The following is a 21,655-nucleotide window of genomic DNA, read 5'->3' as shown; positions in this document are numbered from 1 at the left end:
AGGAAGGGTGGACATCAAAGACTCACCTCTTTTAATACTCCCCCAGACTCCCAAGCAGACAGAGGTGTGTTTTATTGCTGTGTGCACACAGTGGTGCACAGCTGGTGGCTGTGCAGGGAGGGATGTGCGCGGGGAGCAGCTGTCTGTGCGGTGTGACCCTCCCCGTCAGCAAACAGAAGATGCCCGTGTGCTTCTTTCCTTTATTTACCATTCCTGCCACCCTTGGCGAGGCCGAGAGGCTCATGGGAGAGGGACAGTGTGTTTGTAGGGAGAATCCAGTGGCAGGAGCAGTGCCTATATCTGGGACAGCCTGAGTTCATCCTAGGTGTGCCGAGCCTTCCCACTGCACTGCGGAGACTGTCTGGAGTGCCCGGGGCTGCAGTTCCTTTCCCCATGCTGAGAGCCAGCCTTGGAAGGAGGGGGGGTGATGAAGTTCTAGTAACTATAGGCAGATGTAGTTTTCCAAGGATGTTTTTTTGGAAAAAGGCTGTGGTTTGACATTCTTCTCGTTGTTTGGTTACAAAAGGGAGCTGATGGATGAGCCATTTCGTTTTGAACTGCTGCGTATACTTTGAAAGCTTCGCTTGCGCTCCTGAGTTTCTGCTGTATTCCACTTGGGAGAGGTTGTGAAATAAGTAATGAAGCAAAAATAAAAAGATGAAAGGAAAAAGTTACTGTGGTAGAGAAAAGAGTTGGCAGTGTAGAAGGCAAACATAGAGACTTCGGGGTGGGTGCAGGGAAAAAAATGGAAGACATCATATATGCTGCGTATAGGAACTTATGTTTATTAGCTTAGTTAGTGAGGGGGTTTTTGGCCATCCTCTCCTTTCAAAAGAGCACTTCTCAGGCTTAAAAATAAAAAAGCAACTTAAAATAAAATCAGATGGGGGGAGATAATTATTCATTTGAATTGTGGACCCAAACGCTAAGACGTAAAACCGAATTTGCCTTCTGAACTCCTCCTGCTCCTCCAAGTTCTCTGAAGCCCCCCATTCAGCAGTGCTCACCTTCCCAGGGTCAGTTTGCTGTGTCTGATGAGGAGGGTCATGCCTTTGTGTGGCACTGGGGACAAGGCACATGCAAGATAGAAATCAAAACTGAATGAACTTTGTTTGTGGTTAACTTCTTGAAAAATAAAGCCTCTCCCACTCCTGCACATGGCTCAGTTTAACAAGACAGATTGCTGGGCTAATCTGGATGAAACTTTTTTTTTATTTAACATAACTTGATTTCCGTGGATGAGAAAGGCCTTCACTGACTTTTGTTGGAAATTCTCTCCTTTCCCTTCTCTTTTTCTTCTTTTTTCCTCCTTTCCTTCCACCTTCGCAGAGCCGCCAACCAAATACCAAATCTCTCAGCCAGATGTTTACTCAGCACTTCCAGGAGAACCGCTTGAGTTGCGCTGTCAATTGAGAGACGCCGTCATGATCAGTTGGACTAAGGATGGGGTCCCTTTGGGGCCCGACAATAGGACAGTGATTATTGGGGAGTACTTACAAATTAAGGATGCTACAGCCAGAGATTCGGGCCTCTATGCTTGCACTGCTGTTAGGACCCTAGACAGTGATACTCTGTACTTCATTGTAAATGTTACAGGTGAGTGAGTTAAACATAGGTGTGTTTTTTTTGCATGTAGAAGCTGTAAAATGTGATATAAAAACACATTTTGATCTGACATGAAACAGTGCACTTGGGCACAGTGAGTTAAGCTGAGTTCTGTAGCCGTTACTGGGATTTTTCTCCTTGTCCTGACCCTGAAATGGACTCAATTTGTATATACTCCTTTTGCTTCGTGGGCTCTGTAGTGATTAACAGCTGCTGAAGAGCTCTCTGTTTTATGCCACTGTGACAGGATTCAATTAGACAGAGTTGCTGTGCTGATGATAAAGACAGTAGAATGAATATAAGCTTTTGCATCAGAAGAGGAGAAGGGATGTCCTACATCCTTTAAGTTCAGAGACAAATTGTTCTGGAGATGCTCAGTTCTGTTCAACTGAATGTCTTTAACAAAAGTTAAAGTTGCAAGTGGAAAGAAATTTTTGGAGTTAGCAAGCTCCCTTGGGAAACTTAGCAGCATTTCAGGATTATTAGCTAGTTTTGTTACAGTTTTATACCAAATAGCACGTTTTGTGGCTGGATTTTCTTTTTTCTCTCTAGCTTCTGCACAACTAACATGAGATCTGTTCTCCTTGATATACAATCTAAGATGTAGCTTATTGGTTTTTTTGTCTGTAAAAAAAACCTAGGCTGGTTTAAAGACTTGGTTATTTTTAATGTGCAGATGCTCTTTCCTCTGGGGATGATGAAGACGACAATGATGGGTCGGAGGACTTTGTGAATGACAGCAACCAGATGAGTAAGTAACAGCGAACTGCCAGAAGTCACTAGCAAGATCCACGTGGAAAATAATGTCCCATCTCTTGCACTCCTGTCTTCAGAGCTTCTTGATTGTTAACTGCATGTGCTGTCAAATAGTGGTATCTTTGTCCTTCTCCATTTTCTGCTTCGTGTAGTTCGTAACTTGAAACAAAGAAATAAACTAATATTCTTTTGAACGTGCTTTTCTGGTCTGTACTTTCTTTTCTCCTTCCTTCCTGGCATTTCTGCAGTTTCCTTTCCTCCTGAATTGGAGATTGGTCTTTGTCTGGTTTAGACTCTCACAGATGAACTAACTTGCCCTGTACCCAAGCTGAAATTTAACAGGAGAAACAAAGATCCAGCTCATTTTGTTAAAAGGTAGTATGGAAACTTTAAAAATAATAAGTTGTAATGAAGCAAATCCCTCAATCCTTAATCTTGGCAGAGATCTCTCTGGGGAGAATGAATTTGGAGACAGTGAGGTTCTTTTGTTTGCGAAGGACCTCAAGGTTTGTTGCAAAGAAAGCAATTCAGCGCTAAACCCACGTTTTATGTTACCTATGCATGATGAAAATGGGCTAAAAGAATCTTAAACCTATCTGAATGTTAAACGTCAGCCCCTTTGGAGAATTCAGAAAGCTATTAATAGGCTCTAAATAGAGCAGCCTCTAAGAAGAAAGAAAAGAGAATGTAAAATTCGTATTGGTTCCTTGTGCCGCTCTGCGCTGTCGCAGAATCCCCTCGGTGGCTGGTGGGTTGCTGGTGCTGGTGCTCTGTAAAGTCAGTAACACCCAAAACACAGAAATCCTTCATGGGAGATGTCAGCAGGTGCCTGCAGTAGCCAGGTCGTGTATTTGCTCCTCGGCCTGATCAGTAATTGGCAGCTGTGCTGTACCTTCAGGTGATAAAGTAAGAGCCCGACTGCGGCTCCCCTGGTTAGTTCCTTTTGTGAACCACTGCTGCTGGTCTGAAGCTGTGAAACATTAGATGCTCTTTAAAATGATATAAGTTCTTAGCTGCCTTTTTGGCCCCTGCCATCTGTTGGTGTGATTAACCCCGGGCTGATTCACAGGTGCTGCTGGAAGGGGCTGATATTGGGCAGCTGGAGGCTGCTCTGACAAAGGAATGAGGTGGCAGAGATAATTGGAGAGTTTGGAAAAGGACACTGCTTTTAGAAGAAGTTGTCTAGGTAAATCCCACCAATCCTGAAATGGAATAATGGGGAGAAATTCCTTTTAGGAAACATTTCCAATGTCTGCTGTTTCTTAAAGCATTGTTGACGTAGGTCAGAAAGCGGCTTGCATTATTTTCAGTGACAGTTGTGCTTCTGATCTGTGTGACGGCTTGGGTGATTCATTGTGAGCACAAATGGCTTCTGGAAGTAGGTATAACGAGGGGAAAGAAGTAAAGGATGTGATCTCAAGGCAACTGTGCTCTGTAATGGTGCCATAATGATTCTTGCCCTTCCACGTGCGAGGGAGAACTGACGCTAGCGACGTTCCTGTAGGACGAGCTATCATTTTAAGCTGCTGTTAATCAATCTTGATTCAGGAGCTGGTGAAAGGCCGGTGACAGTCTCCGTCTGCCAGGGTGGGGGGGCTGTGCTGCAGCAGGGGTCAGTCACACTTTCCCTGCTCCAAGTGAAAGATGCCTCTCGAGCGTGAGCGTTCAAACATCTCGGATGGCGGGGAAAGTGCAGACTTGCAGAGCGGAAGGGAGGGAGCTGCAGCAAGATGGATTGCTCCTTAGCAGAGCCTTGCACAAACAAGTCCTCGTTGGATTGCTCTTTACAAGGTGCCCACAGTCTGCTGGGGCTTCATACAAGGATGCAGGGAGCAGCACAGCCTTCCTGCCGGGCTCTGAGCTGGAACCGGGAGAACAATCGTGGCACCGCATCCCTCCAAGTCTGTTTTCAATGAAAAGTTGCATCATGGCAACTCTGGATTAATACAAGGTTGATGAAAGAGGGCTGTGATTTGGCAAGATTGGAGCTGTATGAAAGTGAGGGGTGGGACTTGGTGTGGTGCTTTTGTAAAGCACTGGAGCTCGTGTGTCTTCTAAGCCTTCTGTTTCTCTTACACATTTTATATCCCATCGGAAAGGCCACATCTCAGTTAAGATCCTGTGTTACAGGGCAGGTTGAACAGTGGATGAGGAGCTGTGGGGTAGTCCCAAGTCTTCTCTGAGCCTTCTGTGGGGCAGGCAATGTATCCAATGGCCAAATGCCCCTTTACCTCCTCCTCATACCTATGGGAGGTAAAGCCTGGGGAAGTCCAGGACCTCACAAGGGTCCCTGGTTGCTGCTCTTTCAGAGAAGTCTTTAAGTGTTTCCTGAATCATGATTTGAGCTTTGCAGATCTCAAACGATTTAACTGATAATTTACATACAAATTACAGCTGTGATCATTAAGGATAAGCAATGGAAATTGGCCTGGTTATGCCTTTACTGATGGAAACAAAAGACCATAGTCTTCAAAGGTTGTTGCTTTTTGATGAAACAATTCTGATAAAGTCCAGCTGTCCTGGCACGTTAATTATGATGAGATGAAGCAGGAAATGGCTGTAGTGCCTTCCACAGGAAGCTGAACCTTGGCATTCTCATTCCTGCATATTTAAAACAAAGCTTTTAGAGCTGTTTTATTTATGCTGCTAAGTATTCTTTTAAGCTGTTTTGTTTTCTTTGCCTCTGTTACAAATATAAATTCCAGAGGCCAAGGTTTTCAAATGCAGGCAGAGAGGCTGTTGAGGAAATCTAGAGTCAATTTTTCAAGGCTACCCAGAAAATGCAACTGTTCCTGGAGTCAGTGGAGGCTGTGACTTGGTAGCTGTGAGGAGCAGCTCACCCTCTGGAGAGGAGGGCACTCGTGTGTACACATGTGCATTTGACCATTTGCCCTGTGTGTATTTTTAAGTAAAAGGCATGCACAGCAGATTTCACTCTGTGTTTGGTGTCCTTTTAGCTTGACAGATATTTTAACTGTCTGAAAAAAACGCTGTGGTAGATTTGTTCCAGACTGCATCCTGAATAGCTTTTTATTACTTCCAGCTTTTGTTGAAGGGATTAGTGCTGGTGGGGAAGGTGCAGGATTGGTTCCACTGCAAAAGAGTCCCCTCTTTCCACAAAATGCCTTTGTTGGCATCTCAAGTTTTCCCCTTTGTTACCCTAAAGAGGTGCCTTAGCTTGGTTCTGGAGGGTCATCTCCAAGGACACTGACCTGGAGCTGGCTTTTACAAAGCTAAGGGCTGATCACCATCAGTTCATTCTGGCAGCAGTGGAAGAGCCATGCTTAGTGCTTGTTGCCTCGTCCTCATCATGATTTTAAGAGGTAACCCTAATTTAAGGGGTTTCTGTAATCCTGACTTGATGCTGGCAAAGCAGCAGCTGTTGTGATGGTTGCAATGAAATCCATCAACTAATTTATTCTGTAGACCCCTGGGTAGCCCTGAAGATGTTGCTGTTCTGCCTTCAATTCTAGTCAGGCGACTGGAAGCTTTATGACATTTTTTTTCTTATCGCCCTTTAAACAATTTCTTCTGGGCCAAGCAATGGTAAATTGGCACCAAGAACAAAAAGTATCTAAATGTAATCCACATGCTGTTCCTTTCATGCCTTGAAGAGTTTCAGAAAGGATGAAACAAGGTTCAAATTCATCAAATCCTGTAGAGTGGAAATCCACTCAGGGGAGCAGCAAAAATTGGATGTTGCCTAGAAGTGTTTTTTAATTAAAGGTCAAATACAATAGTACTTAAAACCTTGGAGGGTTTGATGTGGTCACTTCAGGCACACTATTGCCTGCTTGAGGTGCTTGTCAGGCAAGCTTGGAGTTGACTACTTTTGTATTTCTTTGTGTTAGATAAGTCCAAATAAAAATTGAAGAGTCCTGAAGTGAAGTGGTCCCCTGGGCTTCCTAATTTCAATTTCACATGCAGGAGATTTGGCTGATTAGATGTAATGTCTTTGCAGTGGAGTGCAGTGTGGGTCAGCAGGATATTTTCTTCGCTAATGAGAACTCTAAAAGCAATCAGGAATTCCCACCCGTTCCCCTGCTGCTCCTTACTTCTCCATGCTGGAGTCTGCCCTGTTGTTACTGTGAACTTTTAGCAGCGGTGTTACCCTCCTTCCACCTGTCCTGGTGGCAAAGATGGGATGTGATAGACATGGTCTGTGAGAGGAGTCAGCACTTGGTGGTTTCCACTCATTAACTATGTTTGTTATTGGTTTTAGTGAATCTGGGTGGTTTTCCGCTCAAGGAAAAAGAGAAGCAATAAAAAGGTACTTTTAGGTTGTGATGAGTTAATCTATAAAGAGAAATGCTGTGTGTTAATCAGATCAACTGCATGAAAGCACAAATTGAGAGTGATTGTGATTGTTTGTGGGTGTTGCTGCCTTTTCCTCTTTTCCCTTAAACCTACTGAGGAGCTGCCCAGTCTGTGTTGCTGTTTGCTAATGAAAAACCTAAGATGTCTTAAAGCATTTTCAGATGGTGCTTTCCACATGTGATGTCTGCATGCTCTTCTCCAAGCTGACCTGTAATTCAGGAGCATTGCAGGTTATGCTGAGGACTGTGCAAGGGGAAGCTTTCCAAGCAGAATCGTTTCTCCTAGTCTGATCTGTTTGCTTTCCCCCCTCTCTCTGTGGTACAAAACCAAGCTGCTTCATTCATACCTGCATCTTCCTGGCTTCTTTTCTGTACCCACCTCTTCCATAGATTTTCCTCTCTGTGCATTTGTCGAGTGCGAGTCTTACTGGAGCTTTTCCAGGGGCAGATTTTTAAAGGATGAGGGTTGATGGAAAGGATAGTTATTTATAAGAAAAACAGAGGATGAGTTGCACTATAATGTGGTAGAAACCTGGCTGCATGGAGCAGCCTTGTTGGGGGGCTGCAGGTGGCTGTATCCTGACTGACTGGTGCTCTGGTCCCAGTCTGCGCCCCGGTGGGAGCTTCCCCAGAGCTTGGTCCATCCAGCACTGCCATGGGCCAGTTTTGGAGCCTGTGGCTCGGAGGCTGTGCTTGCCAGCAGCTGCATCCAAGCTCTTTATGCCCTGTCCCTGTGAGAAGGTGCATGTGATGGATGTGATGGGAGGTGACCGTGCTGGCTGCGGAGTTGCTGGGTTGGCATCACCCATCTGGAGTCTGAACTGAGCCCTCTGCCCTGTCTGAGATGCTGATATAACTTGTGTGGATGGCTGACTGTCTTGGACCTGCCCCAGTTTGCTTTGCCTTTGTGGGAGTTGTGGGAGCAAGTGGTTGCCTTGCACTGCCCGGTGGAAGATGTTTAGCAGTCCACAGAAAACGGCCTCTTAATCCATCAGTACCAGCATGTAATTCTGCCTTTGCCTGTTCTAATGTAATTTGGCCTTTGTGTAGTAGTTAATTCCTCTGGTTGGCTTTGTTTAAAGTCTTCTGTTGTTTTAATGTGATCCTGCTTTTAGCAAATAATGTTAACAGTGATTTTCCTTGCATCCCTAATTCACTTTAGTCTGTGTAACAATTTCTTAGTGTTGCAGTTAAATTTTCAATAGTTACCTGATTTTCTATTTTGATTACATGCACAAATTTGCTTTGCTTTTCTACTTCATTAATTTTAACACTAATTGCCACTTCAGGCAAAAAAAAAAACCCAAACACTTATCGTTTCTAGCATCATTATAAGACTTACTTTTAGAATGTTTTCTTTATACTGAGAGAGATGTTGTTAAAGGATTTATTCCTGTATTTTCTGTCCAGCTGTATTTTTATTTAGAGAGGGGGGTAGCAGGATTTGTGAGTTTGCACTGATTGTAAGAACTGCTATAAATATTTGAGGAACGGAAGAGTTTATTTATAGTGGAGTGTTGGGCTGCTAATGAAGGAAATGAAACAAGGCTGAGAGAATTGGAGTTATTTTTCTGGACCACTCTAGTCCTAAAAATTCCACACTAATCTGATTTGCTTCAGGAAAACTCCATTGTAAAAGAAATTAATGTTTCCTACTATTAAACAGATCTTGAATATTTAACTTTTTAAACTGCTATGGTGAGATGACTGAAGCGATGGCACGAAGACATTGTGAAATGTAGCTGAAGTGGTTCATGGATCCAGAGCATGGGATAACCTTTGTCTCGGTCCAAATTTACTTCTTGGTGGGGGTAAAAACAGGATGGGCTGTTGTATGTTCTGTTCTGCTGTGTTTCCTCTACTGCTACATAACAAACAGTTAAGAACCTGGATGAGGGAGGGGTTTTCCATGTGCTTCTCATGCTGTTCATGGTGGCACAGGCTGGGCCAGAGCGTGGCAAGGAGGGAGTGAGAGCCAGGAGAGCCATGTCAGGGTTTGGGAAAAATGATCAATTTGCTGGACTGAGAGAGACACACTCATTTCATGCCATGTTTGTGGACGTCACTGAGTGTTTGTGCTTTGACAGGCTCATTAGAGTGGGAAATCCCTCCAAAATGATAAATGCTTTTTCTGAGTTTTGCTGATCCACATTTACTTGTTTTTTCTTCCTCTTTGGTTAAGATTTCAGAAATATATTCCAGTTGTAAATATATTTCAGTGGTTTCAGTGACAGTAACAGCACATTTCACCTTGGCATCGCACACTGTAAGTTTTGATGTGCTGTCCAACAGGTAGGTATCTTATCCTCCTTCTAAAAGAAGGGGAAAGATGAAGGATGATGCTTCCAACAGGTCTTCTGTCCTGCTCTATCTGGCTTCCCTTCTGATGTCCAAGAATTCAGAGTTTGCTGAGCACTCACAGTAACTCAACTTGAGGTCAGAAGTGTCCAATGAAAACTTGGTCCCTCCATCTTACTTGACGTACACAAAACAAAGGTTATCTGTGGCTAATTATTGGAATTTTGTCATGAATTAAATACTCATAGCAGCAGACTGAGCCCTTTACAAAACTCTGGTTGACACTTGTAACATGATTTCTTGTTGGGAACTCTTGCTAAACTGTGCGTGAAGCTCTTTGCCTGTGGAAGCGGCTGGAGGGGGGGCCTCGGTTTCCAAGTACTGACATTTCTGGATGTGTCTCTTTGAAACAGGGGCACCTTACTGGACACATACAGACAAAATGGAGAAGAGGCTACACGCTGTGCCAGCAGCCAACACCGTCAAGTTTCGTTGTCCGGCGATGGGAAACCCAACACCGACCATGCGGTGGCTGAAAAACGGGAAAGAGTTTAAGCAAGAGCATCGTATTGGCGGGTATAAGGTAAGGTCTCATGGTGGGAGTTTGTAATTTCTGTTCTTGACCAAAGCTGTAAAAAAAACAAACAACAAAAAAACCCAACCCAAACAAAACAACCAAAAAAAATCCAAACTTAAGAACTTGCTGAAGTCGACAGAAAACCTTTTAATGGCCTGGGATCAAACGTGGAAGCAAAAAACAGTAGTTGTTTTCCTCTGGGGAAGGGTGGGTGGTTTCTTTGGCGGTTACTGAGCACCAATTCTGTATTTTTTTTTTTTTCCTGAAATTCAAGCTTGTAGCATAGCAGTGCAGCTAAGGATTATTTATAGAGAGTTATTTGGAAAACTAAAGACTGACTTTACAGAGCAGGTTAAGACTCTCTTGCTCTGTTCATTTTCAGCTGCATTGTTGGCCATTCACTCTGGTGAATGTAGGCAGCTTAATAAAGGAAGGGTTGGAAGTCAAAAGTTATTATTTTCTATAGGGTTTATGATCTGTGAAACTGAAGTGGGAAGAAGAGTTTGAGGGAAAGTAGCAGCAATTACTTGGAAGGGTCTGTTTGAATTTTAAACAGCTTCAGATTAGATGTCTTATTCTAAATTGGTGGTTACTGATTAAGGGAGAGTTTTAGGGAGGCCAACTTGCTCTGTGTGTTAGTGCACGGACCTTTAACCTCCTGGTATCTGCCTGGGTCAGGTCAGAAGTCAGGGTTGGGTCATCTTATCCCGCTCCTCACAAGGAATGGGAATGCGTGACTTTGATGGCAAATTGCTGTCCAAGCACTCGCCACCCTGCCCTGCATTTCTGAGTTACTTGAACCTCTTCTGCAGATCTTCTGTCAGCGGCTTGCTCACGTCCCCGACACCTCAGCAACTTCTCTCCAAAGATGAGAAGTTTCCAAGGCAGTCACCTCGTGTCACGGTTGTAAGGCACAGCCTAGAACTCCTGCTGAGCTGCTCAGAGCAATTTGTAATGGTCATTAAGACAGGAGTTAACTTTTGTCAGGCAATGTGGCGAGCTCAAGACTGAGTCCTGAGCTCCCCTGTCCCCTACTGCCTTACCCCCACGATTGCAGTATTTTTGGGGTGCTGCTTGATTGAGCCAAGGGTTGTATTGCTTTGCGTGCTGTTGATTCAGATGCTGCTTGGTGCAAAAAAACCCCTCTGTTTTCCAGTGCAGAGGAGGACAAACCTCAGTCTCCTTTCTTCTCTCTCTGGATTTACTGCAGAAAGTGTCAGTTTTTCCAACATTTGTGTTAGTGGAGAGCGGAGCCCAGAAAATCTCCCCGCATGAACGCTAATTATCTAAGTAGACTTTTCCATCTATGTTTGCTTACACCATAAATTACTGTTGGTTATGAGTGTACACCTGGCAACACCTTCTGCCTTTCATAACGCTGTGGAGTGTTAACGAATTGGCTCCAGTTCAGTGATTTTTTGCCTTTCTCGGTGCTTTTTTAAAAAACAACAAAAAAAAAAGCCAATTAAATAAAAAAACCCAACCAAACTAATCCTGTCTTGGAAAATAACAGTAACTGCTCTGGTACTAACTAGGACATTATTAACACTTTGCATCTTATGAAGGGGAAATGCAGATATCACTCTTGAAATCCATGAAGGAAAATGTGTGTCTGGAGAGGCAGGATGGAGGTACCTGGTCTCTGCTTTGGAGGGTGACCTTTGGCAGAGTAAATCAGCCCCTGTGGGGCTCCATGCTGGCACTGCTGTCCTGTTAGGGAGAGATCATTTAGATTTGTGCCCATTAAGTGGCACAAGTTAAATTTTTTTTCGTATGTATTAAATGTGTACAATTTCCTAGGTATGTGTGTACTCTGGGAAAAAACCATGGATGCCTGTGTCTAAAGCCAGCTGGGTTAGTGAAGTCTGTACCTCTAATTATATATTTTAACTTCTTACATCTCTTTAGTCTAAACTAAAAAAAAGAGGTGACACCGCTGAGGGTTTTAGGCTTTCCTGTTGCTCAGAAATACATTAAATTATCTGGTAGGATTTACTTATCATTGTCAACTCTACCAAATCTCTACATATTCTATATTCTGTCATTTTGAATAGTCACCTTTTAAGATGGAAGCTTGTTTCCAGTGAATGGGTGTTGAAGAGTGAGGCCCCCAGAGCTCCTGGAACCCGTGTCCTTAACTTACTAGAGGGACATAACGAAGTCACTGTGGGCTTATTCAAAATTACACCAGAATAAAGAGAGAATTGTGTTTTCTTGACACCACTATACCAACAAACCTTTCAGGAAGGAATCCCCAGGAAGGACTGAGTCTGTCTGTGTTGGTCTGTGTTCAGGGAGGTATCACAGCAACCCATGATAGTTCCTGCACGCGAGTTTGTCTTGAGCCTGGGCGTTGCTCTCTGTAAAGCATTCCTGTGGAGATACAATACTTTTTGGGTGACTACAACAAGCTGGAACCAAACCTGGCCATATCTGATGTCTCATTTTGGAAGAGACAATCATCCCCTTGAAGGCCGAAGGGACAAAGCAAAGGGAAAGAAAACGTGAAGCTTTCCACTAATCCTCCAACCACCTCTTTCCTGCCGCCTTGAGCTGAGAAATCTCTTCTTGTATTGTCTTTATCGGAATCAGATAGTGGCCTGTAGCGCTTTGTCCCTCTGACTAGGAATGTCTTGAGTCAATTTGCACTCAGGCAGGGTAGCAGGAGGGTGTATGTGCTGGCCAAGATAGCTTCCAGAGTGAAATTCCTCCACCGTGACTAATTCTGGGTGGTGAATTTCAAAATCGATCCTTTTATGATATTTCAAGATAGGCCCAAATTTCTTACAGTGAGGAGAATATGATCAGTTATTGAATGTCTAAATCCCTTTTAGTCTTTTTTTTATACCTGTCTCTGAAGCGATGATGGCTCTTGCGTGTGCCTTTAAAGGCATTTTATACTTTCTTGAAGGTAATAATCTAAATCCTCTCTGAGAGATCAGAGGAGCCTTTACTTTCCTGTACACCACCCAGAAAGCAAATGTACTTCTATCAGCTGTTACTGTTTAAGCTTTAACAGGTGTGTGTTTTCACCTATGCATTTTGATAACACTGCAGTCGTCTTACACACATTTAAATTCAACCAAGTAAATACAGAGTAAGGAAAATTCTGACTACAGGAGCAACTGCACAAGCCCATGGCTTTTGCAGGGATGTTCTGCAGTTGTTCTCTTTCCCTGAGCAGTACCACTATATGTCTGAACAGTGCTGATTTTAGGGAGAGTTGTATTGTGGTTTCTAATCCTTTTCTTTTGAAATTATTGAAAATTGTCCCCTTTTTACTAATTTTAATTAAGTGGCAATTATTTGTGACATTATCTATTCAATGAAGACACATATTTTAAGACTTAACAGAGCTGTCCACTATTTTTTATGTGATACTCCAAAAGCAAAATGTTTCTGTGAAAAATTCCTTGCCCCTTCCTCGGTTTCTTACCGATATTTCTTGGCATTTTGATTCCAGTTTAAGTTTCCAACCTCCAAGCTATATCTTAAGGGTGCAGTAGTATGAATTTGGTACTGAAAATCTAGTTTAAATATTTAATCTTTGGGAGAGCTGTTTGGAAGAATCGGTTAAAATTTTGATGGAGAAAATTTGCCAAAAAACCGTGTCAGTAATTTGCTGGAAGTGTCCATAACTGGTTAGGAAAAAAGCACGTTGAGATTATATTTATTATCTCAATCTTTTTGCAGATGAAGTACCATTTTTGGGTGTGAAGCACAGATAAAACATGAAAATGGGTTTTGCAAAGTGATAGGTAAAAAAAAGAGAGGGCAGAATTCCCCAACAAAGGGGAGTTTGTCTGTGTTTTGCAATGCTGCACTTGTTTCTGGAAAGCACTAAGCCAACAAGCTGAATCTAGTTGGATCCAGAGCCATGGCATAAATCCAGTTGTGTGACAATGTGTCACAACTGCTTTGGGCCTCTACAACAGTTGTTTAGCTTAAACTGAAGTGGCTTAAGCTGTTGTTTCATTATAAAGATATCATCTCTGCTCATTGGAGTTACTGGAAGAGGAATTGCACAAATACTTTTTAATTTTGCAATCCGGTATATCCACTTGTGTCAGTAAGCTAGTTACGTTTTCTTATTGAATGCTAAACAATTTCTCGTGTTTTCCTATCAAATTAATGAGTTGCAGTTAATAATTTTTATTTTGTTTTAACTTTTGTGGAACCATGATCTGTTCTTCCTGTTTTGCAGTCAAATCGGTTAAAAACACTTGTTCTGATTCCGAGGAGTGTGTTTTAACTTGTAATGGCAAAAGTTCAGGTCACTTTGACCATGTCTCCTTCAAAATAACTCATAAAGAAGTAAAATGTTCAAAACATGTTGCTGTTGTATTTGTTATTTGCCAGTTGTTCATGACAGTGATTCTTCCCGACCCAAATTATGACTTTCAAGGTTGCTTAGCAGAATGATGAGACATTAAAATAACACTGATAAACTCTTTCTAACTTTATGAACTTATTCCTTAGCTCTTCATAATGTGAAGAAAAATCAATATACAGTTTTCACATGTGCCATCAAAAGGAGGGGCTGAGGAGAGAGGCCTTAAGTCAGGTCTGGCAGTTTTGAGGTTGTGTCACACAGTGCCCTGACATTAGGTTAACACCCACGTTCTTCACCTGCTGCTGGAGTCTTGTCTGTACTTTCTTCTCTTTTCAAAGCCCTCATGGTCAATCTTTAGCTAATATTATTAGCCCATGACTCAGCAATAATAGTAATATTGAGATATTGAGCTAATTACTAGTTGGGGGAACTAGGAAAGCCAGGAGCCCCTGGCAGAAAGAACTTTTCTTCCAGGCTTTGAACTGAAGGCACTTTTACCTCCAGCAAGTGTGAGGGCTAAGCTTTTGGCACTGGGATGCAGCCCTTTGCTGCCTTTTCCTGCTGGATAAGGACCTACACAATAGTCAGGCATGAAGCAGGATTTCAGAGCTATGGTTGTAATGATGTTTTAAGAATGTATGGTTCCTGGAAGTGTCACTGAATGGTCCATAAATTTTCCTGGTGTTCTGCACTGAATTACTACTTTCCATTTGGCTGATTAAAATGACTGTACCAGATTGTGCTTTATTCCATTTGCTGAAATATGTACTTTGCAACTGAAACGTTGTACCTTACAGCTACATGATGTTAAACTTTTTGAGAGCTCTGTCAAAAATGTAATGCTAAAACAAGGGATTAGTCGGTCGCCAGCAGAAGGTCATTTTGGGAGCCAACTTATGATGCAGGAAATATATGTGTTCCGGATGACTCTGTATCCTTCCAGTATTGGGCTGGATCCTATTTTCTGTGAGACCAGTGCCAGTGTTCCTTTTGAGTTCAAATGGGAACAGAATCAGCACTTTTAATGCATTCTGTCTGAGGAGGATTGCGTGAGATAAATGTATATCCTTATGCTCCCTTTCCATGGGTGTTTTCTTCAGGCGTTTCTCATGAGGCAGCATCTTCATTTCTTTCTTGTGGTACCCCAGAGCAGCAAGAGGTCTGTCTGCTCCATGTGTCTGGGGGAGGGATCCCAAACATCACCCCTTGGTACTCTGTTTCTCCAAAACACGAGGTGTGTAATTGAGCTATTAGGGAAAGATGGAGACGTAGATGTTAAGGGATCATATCCATCCTATATTGCTGGTGGGCAATTATTATCAGATGATTGTTTGGAGACGGATGGGAAATATCTTGAGGGTGTGAATTCACTTTAGAGTGGATTGAAAGGTAAAGTCCGATACGACGAGTGCTGCTAATTGGTGCCATCCTCAGCAGGGCTGAGAGTGCACCAATGTGTACAGTGCTCAGAGCAGGGGCAGGGAAATTTATAGCAGAATGTGTGGAAACTTTCAGTGCTGCAGCCATGCTGTCCCAGATCAGGCATAAATAATTTCAGTGTCCAGAACGGTCGAACACAGAAGAGGCTTTTAGATGTGGATTATACAGGGTTAACCATTCGGGGAACTGTGGAGGCAGGGAGGGTGAAGCTGTGCTAGTGAAGATCCAAACATCTCTCCTTCCACCCCCCAGGTCCGTAACCAGCACTGGAGTCTCATCATGGAGAGCGTGGTCCCGTCAGACAAAGGGAACTACACGTGCATCGTGGAAAACCAGTACGGCTCCATCAACCACACGTACCACCTCGACGTGGTGGGTGAGTACAGCTGGCACATGGAACACAGTGGTTCTCACTGATGAGTTCCTCCACTAAAACATTTAGAACTAAGCTGGTGCATTTTTCATTAATTTTGGAGGTGATTTCACAGTACTCCAAAGATAAGATTTCACTGCACGGCCAATTGCTACATAACTTTATATATTCACCCGTCTCACTCGTGTCCGTAGGACTAATCTGCCCATGCCTTGGCAGAGGTGTAATATCCATGTCTAATATCCACCTACAAGCTTACCATGACAACTAAATAAGAAATGCTGATGCAATTTTAATCACTGGTATTACAATTTAATTATTACTTTCACAGTTGTACTAACACAAGTTTTAATAACTGCGGTTATGAAAACCGTCGAGCAATCCTTTAGATTGCTGTTATTATAGCTGAAATGATTTTTCTTGTTTTTTTTTAAATGAAAAGCTAGATGTTGAATTTGGTGAAGCTAGAGCAGATCTTCAGGAAAGGTGCTTTGAATTCACAGCAGTCTAAGAGAGATCTGACTGTAGCCTGTTGTGTGGGCTCTGAGCAGTCCCTGAAACACAGATGATAAAAATTGTGGAGAAGTGTTTTACCTGAGGACAAATTCTAAACAGCTGTGTGAAGTCTTATGTAGTAGCAAAGCTGTGATTCAGCAGGACTATTAAACACATGCTTAATAATGTTAACTTATTAATACCCAAATCCTGTTGACTTTAATAAGGCTTGCAGATATTTATTTAAGTGCTTAGCTAAATTAGGGCTTGAAATCTCAGAAACCATTTCTGTTCACCTCTGCTCTTGTTGATTAGCCTGGATGGGTGTGAGCAATTTTATTGACTCTGAAGGCATTTCTGTCCACAAGTAATGGATTCTAATAGGACCTGCTGGCAGGACCTTTGGGGATCTGAGCTGCGGCTTCTGAAGCCTGTCTTGAATGGGCTTTGCTCTCTCCAGCTTTGTGAGGTGATCGTGAATAGAACTTTTGATTAATCAGTATTGAAAGCAAAAATTAATTTGATTACTGTAAGCTGGTTTTGGCTGGTGACTGACGCAACTCCATACGTTCCCTGTGGAGAATGTGAGTTTGGGTTTATATGACTAAAACAGTGACAAAATTTTCATTTCCCTAGTTCTTCATTGGTTTTACATGAGTAAAAATGCATCCCTTGCGTCGTTTTGGATGGTCTTTAAAAGTAGTGTCTTATTTTGTCTGAGGCCACTTAAATCTGCGGAAACCCCCAAATCCAAAAGAAAACAAGTGCCAGCTTCTCAGGCAGCAAGAAAGGAAAAGGTTCCCCGTGAAAATGCTGAGGAGAGGCAGCCTTTGTGGAGCAGAGGAGGAAGAAGGATCATTTTGTGATGGGGTTACCATAGGACTAAAGCCTTACCACCAGCCCTCATACATTTAAGCCTACAGAGAACCACCCAGCTCACCTCTACTTGGTTTTTAGGTAGTCAACACTGAAAGCAGTGAGGATTTTCATAGCCTTGGCGATATTTTTGTCATCCTTGGTGTAGAGTGAGCTATGGGTATGGATGAGATGAACTGAGTGACTGGCATAGCTATTTTTTTGTTTGAACACTTGTTTAAACAAAGTTTATGGAGGGTGCAGCAGCAACGGCTGCTGGAGGAGGTGGGAAGTTGTGTTCTGCATGATGTGGTTCTCTGCTGACCACCTCACTGAGGGCACAGGCTGCTGCCATGGGCTTGCCAGGGACCAGGCTCCACTCAAAGCCTGTCCTTGCTGAAATGAAACTGGTTAAAAATTCCCTTTCTCTGCCCCCCTGTCCTTTTTCCCATCCCACTCTGGCATGTTTCTTGTTGACCATAAATTTCTTCACCCAAGCAAATGTGTTCATGGGTGATGCGGTCACTTGAGCAAATATTTGTCAGGAGCCTTCTCACCTCCTCTCCTCCCCCTTTGAGCCTTCTGAATGTCTTACATTGAGGAACATTTTGCCGAAGTTTATTTTTTCTTGCAGTAAATTATAGCGACCTGCATGAATGAATGGAATGGTAGTAAGGATTATGTCATTTATTTAAATGTCTAGTCCTTTCCTATAGAGAGGCAGAAAAGTAAATAATGAGGCTTTTCAGAAGTGACTAGTGATTTGAGGTGCTGGGTACCCAGCTGATGGCACCCAGAGGACCTTGCTTGGGTCCTGTGAGACATGAAACCAGAAGTCCAGAAATTACTTTTGCAAGTCACCACCTGCATTTTGGAGTCCTGGGTATTTAATGATTTTACTACTTTTTTTTCATTTAATTTGATGAGTTCAAGGGTGTAACTGATAGTTTACTTTGCAAACCCGTGTATGGAAGGTGCACCCTAAGATACTTTGGTTGAGTTTAGTGTGAGTCTCTTGAGACACCATGTTGGGACTTTTAAACTAAATGGGGATTGATGTTTGAGAGCTCAGCCATTTCTGTGTGGCTGAAAGCTTGCAGTAATCGTGGAGCATAAAATTGCTGAAGCAGTAAATTAAGGCTGGCCAGAAGGGGAAACTCTGACAGTTTTTCTAGTGAAGACAGTTCTACAGAGTCAATTTTATGCCTTTTTTTTATGTTTTCATATGAATTTTCAGTTCCCACAAGGTCATGGAGAGTTATGAATGTTTGTTTAGAGGCAATTGCGTACGCAGACCGCATCCTACAAACTTCAGGTCGTAATTTTAGGTCAAGTTCTGTGTAGAAAACTGTCAGTTGAAAGCCTCTGAAATTACTTTTCCTATATGGTTTAACTGGTTCCAGAGCTGATTAAGTGTAAGTAATAGCAAATGGTATTAAACATGGTAACATATTACACTAACATGAGCATCTGACTATATGGTGTAATGTAGAGAACCCTCTGATTATGTCACAGAGTTGGGAGGTATCCCAGGAAAAATCGTGCCAAATAGTGACACAATGCTAGTTAGGAATATGCCAATAACTTTCCAAACCTTGAACTCTTTTGACAATTAAAAGCCTGGAGCCAGCAGGGCTGAGAAGTTTTCAGTCAGAATGTAGGTGTGAAGTATTCTCGTTTTTACCTTGTAATTACTTGCAAGAACTCTTTAAAGAGTCAGCTCAGATGGTCTTGTTCAAACTTACAAACCTGGCAAAACTCTTGCACTTAATTTTTTTTTTTTTTTATTTTTACAATGGGAATAGAAAACACAGAAGAAAAAAGCAGCAAGTCATTGGCAGCCTCTCTGTTGCACAGGATACTTGTGCACAGTGATTGTGTTAGCAGGGAATGGTCCATTCAAGTTGGCCAGGATGTTCTATGTTGGACAAAGTTATTCTTTAAATGTTTGGGATACCCCAATCAATGGCCTTTTTCTTCCTCCTCCTCCGTTTCCAAACAGGGATTTAAGGAGGCTGTTTGCTCAGGGGTTAAATGTGTTTGATTGCAGTAGTGGCAAATGGTGTCCATACAAAACTCCTTTAGGATGCTGGGAAAGGGAGAGGATTCGATTTTAGCTTTTTTATTGGAGTACTACCCAGAGGCTTCAATTAATATCAGATACTTACTGTCCAAGGCAGTGTGCCAGGGCACAGTAATTGCTCACCACTGAAATGCGTCAAGGGCAGGGAGAAGGAAATGTCACTGTCCATTTTAGAGATGAAAACCCGAGCTGGGGAGTGATGAAATTTCTTGCCCTGGGTCACACAGGAAGCTGGCGACAGAGCCAAAAAGTAAAGCTGGTCTTTGAATCCTAATCCAGTACCTTAATTAAAAGAATGTTCTTTCCCTTGTATGGTTTAGCCCATCAGCTGGTTTTTTACATGCAGCTGAAGTGCCTCTCTCTTCCTTTGTATTTAACAGTAGGTAGAAACTTGCATTTTTACAGTAAGCTTACTAATAGACTAACTCCATTCTCATTAAATGTATATAAAGTCGTGCAGTCTTAAGGGAGGGGGAACGAAAACGATGTGGTTTTCACTTATGAGTTGCACTGTAGTGAATCCGGGTTGCAGGAAGCAACGTGGGAATGCAGCCACTGAGACTTGTATATAATTAGATCACTCTTGGATTGCAATTATCGCTGGAGTACAATTTCAGCGGCGGCAGCTCTGTTTGAGCATGGAGGAACTAATTGAATTTGTATTTTAACGGTAAAAGAAGAAAGGTTGGGCTTTGAACAGTCCTAGTGCAGGTAGCCATTTCTGCCCTATTTAATGGCATCATCCAGGGAGACAAAAGATGGTTTGGTTTCAGATGAAGTTCCCCATGTTACCTCACTTACTGAATTTTGTAAGCAGCTGCTATAGCATGACACATCTTCCAAAAATCTATAGGATGACCCTGCTGTTTACTATGAAAATGAACATGCCACAAATGCATTTTTTTTTTCTAAAGAAGTCCTTTTGCAGCCAGTTTAGCTGTGCTTTGACCAGTTTTCCATTTGCCTAATAGCCATGCCTTTGACTCTTGTTACTGAGGAGTGAGCTCCAGGGGTGGCAGAGTACAATTCAGTTGTCCCTTAGCAGTAATTCGTATTTTCATATAAAACCAGTGTGAGAGTAACTTCTCATCCAGAAAGCATTTTAAATACCTCTCAGTTTAAAGCTTGTGCCTCAGAAATCTCATGTATGAGTGATTTTACTGATGGGCTGTGCAGAAAAGCACTTTTGTTCTGAACTCTTGGAGGTTTTAGAGCTCTAGGATGAATTTTATTCTTGTTTTTTATAGCACGTTGTTAAAAATCTGATTAAAGTGGAATCGACATTTTGCTATTGGTACTTCACTGTTTTTATTTCCCCTGGTCTAGGCAGAAGGGGAAACTTTTGCCTTTGTTTCTAGTCAAGTTTTATTTTTGGGTTTTCATGTGCTCTCACAGTCTCTAGCTGTGAACATGGCATGAGCACATACTTTTTTTTTTTAAAAGACATGTTTCCATTTTGTCATCCCTTAATTCATAAAAACATATGTATTGTTGTTTGCCTTTAGCTGGGCCTTGTTTTGTCAAAATAAAGCTCGGAATTAGTTCGACTTAACTACAGTTCGTTCCTTAATTTCCAGAGAGGTGCCTTTAGGATTCGGGTTACACACGAAAAAGGAACTGACACCAGCTAAATACATGCCTGGGACATTGCATCACTGATGTCTGGCAGGAGTGAAGTGTAGGTATTACAACCAAGCCTAAACTTGCATTTCTGGCAGATGTGCCTGTAGTTGTTGACTGGCTCCTTTACACTGACAAGCTTTGGCTTGATGTCTTCAACCCCCGGCGCGGGACATGATGAGACAGGGACAGGAGGCACGAAGGAATCCAGCCTGGTGCTTGCCCTCAGGGATTTGGTTAGGCCGAGGGGGAAGATGGTTTTATCGAGTGTACTGATAAGTGTGTGGACTTTACACCTGGCACCAGGCTTTTTTGGCAAGGTGTGTGTGCATCTGAGAAGGAATTACGCAAATTGTTCGGTGCTGGGGGCTGTGGTGGTTTGCTCCTGGAAACAAAGCCCACAGTGTGATGGTTCACCTAAGGGAAAATAAAAGCTTATGGGTCTTCCCCCCCTGCTTTCTTAATAAGGTAAAAATATTCTAACCCCGTGGTTTTATAGCATTAAAGCTTCTGATTTCATTGGAGTAGTCTGGCTAAATTACATTTTATGGACAAATACTAGTGTCATTACTTCATCTGCTGGGTGAACAGTGAATTTGTCATGTTTGGAATGCTTCCTGCAGAGTCTGCTGGGGAGGACTGGTCTCCCTGTCCCATTTTCTGTCTTATTACAGCCCCAAGGCAGGTATTTCTCTTTCTTTTGATGAGTGATGAGCAGGATATTGTTTCAGCTCTGTTATTATAATTTTTAATCGTGCCTTGTAATTTGCGCAGTATCCTACTCGTGGAAATGCAAGTAGGAATTTGCAGGAGTTGTCTGAAGATGCAAACAAGACTGGTGCCTTGTTAAATCTGCAGTTGGCATATGTCAAAAGCAATGTCTGTGCCTAATAAGAGGGGCTTT

General features: G+C 42.5%; 1 protein-coding gene across 3 annotated transcripts in view; it reads left to right on the top strand.

Moving 5' to 3' along the window:
* Positions 1-21,655, top strand: part of FGFR2 (fibroblast growth factor receptor 2) — an 81,293-nt gene that overhangs the window by 16,814 nt on the left and 42,824 nt on the right. For 2 of the 3 annotated variants that reach the window (XM_051800380.1, XM_051800382.1), the window contains exons 3-6: positions 1,330-1,596; positions 2,282-2,356; positions 9,389-9,558; positions 15,578-15,701. In XM_051800380.1, coding sequence (XP_051656340.1) covers positions 1,330-1,596; positions 2,282-2,356; positions 9,389-9,558; positions 15,578-15,701 — 636 coding nt within the window. The remainder of the gene's footprint in view (positions 1-1,329; positions 1,597-2,281; positions 2,357-9,388; positions 9,559-15,577; positions 15,702-21,655) is intronic. The other variant, XM_051800383.1, reaches the window with a different exon arrangement.

The sequence above is a fragment of the Manacus candei genome, unplaced genomic scaffold, assembly GCF_025592945.1.
Source record: "Manacus candei isolate 608988 ecotype Guabito, Panama unplaced genomic scaffold, ASM2559294v1 h1tg000050l, whole genome shotgun sequence".
Lineage (NCBI taxonomy): Eukaryota > Metazoa > Chordata > Aves > Passeriformes > Pipridae > Manacus > Manacus candei.
This window is presented reverse-complemented; position numbering and strand designations above follow the sequence as displayed.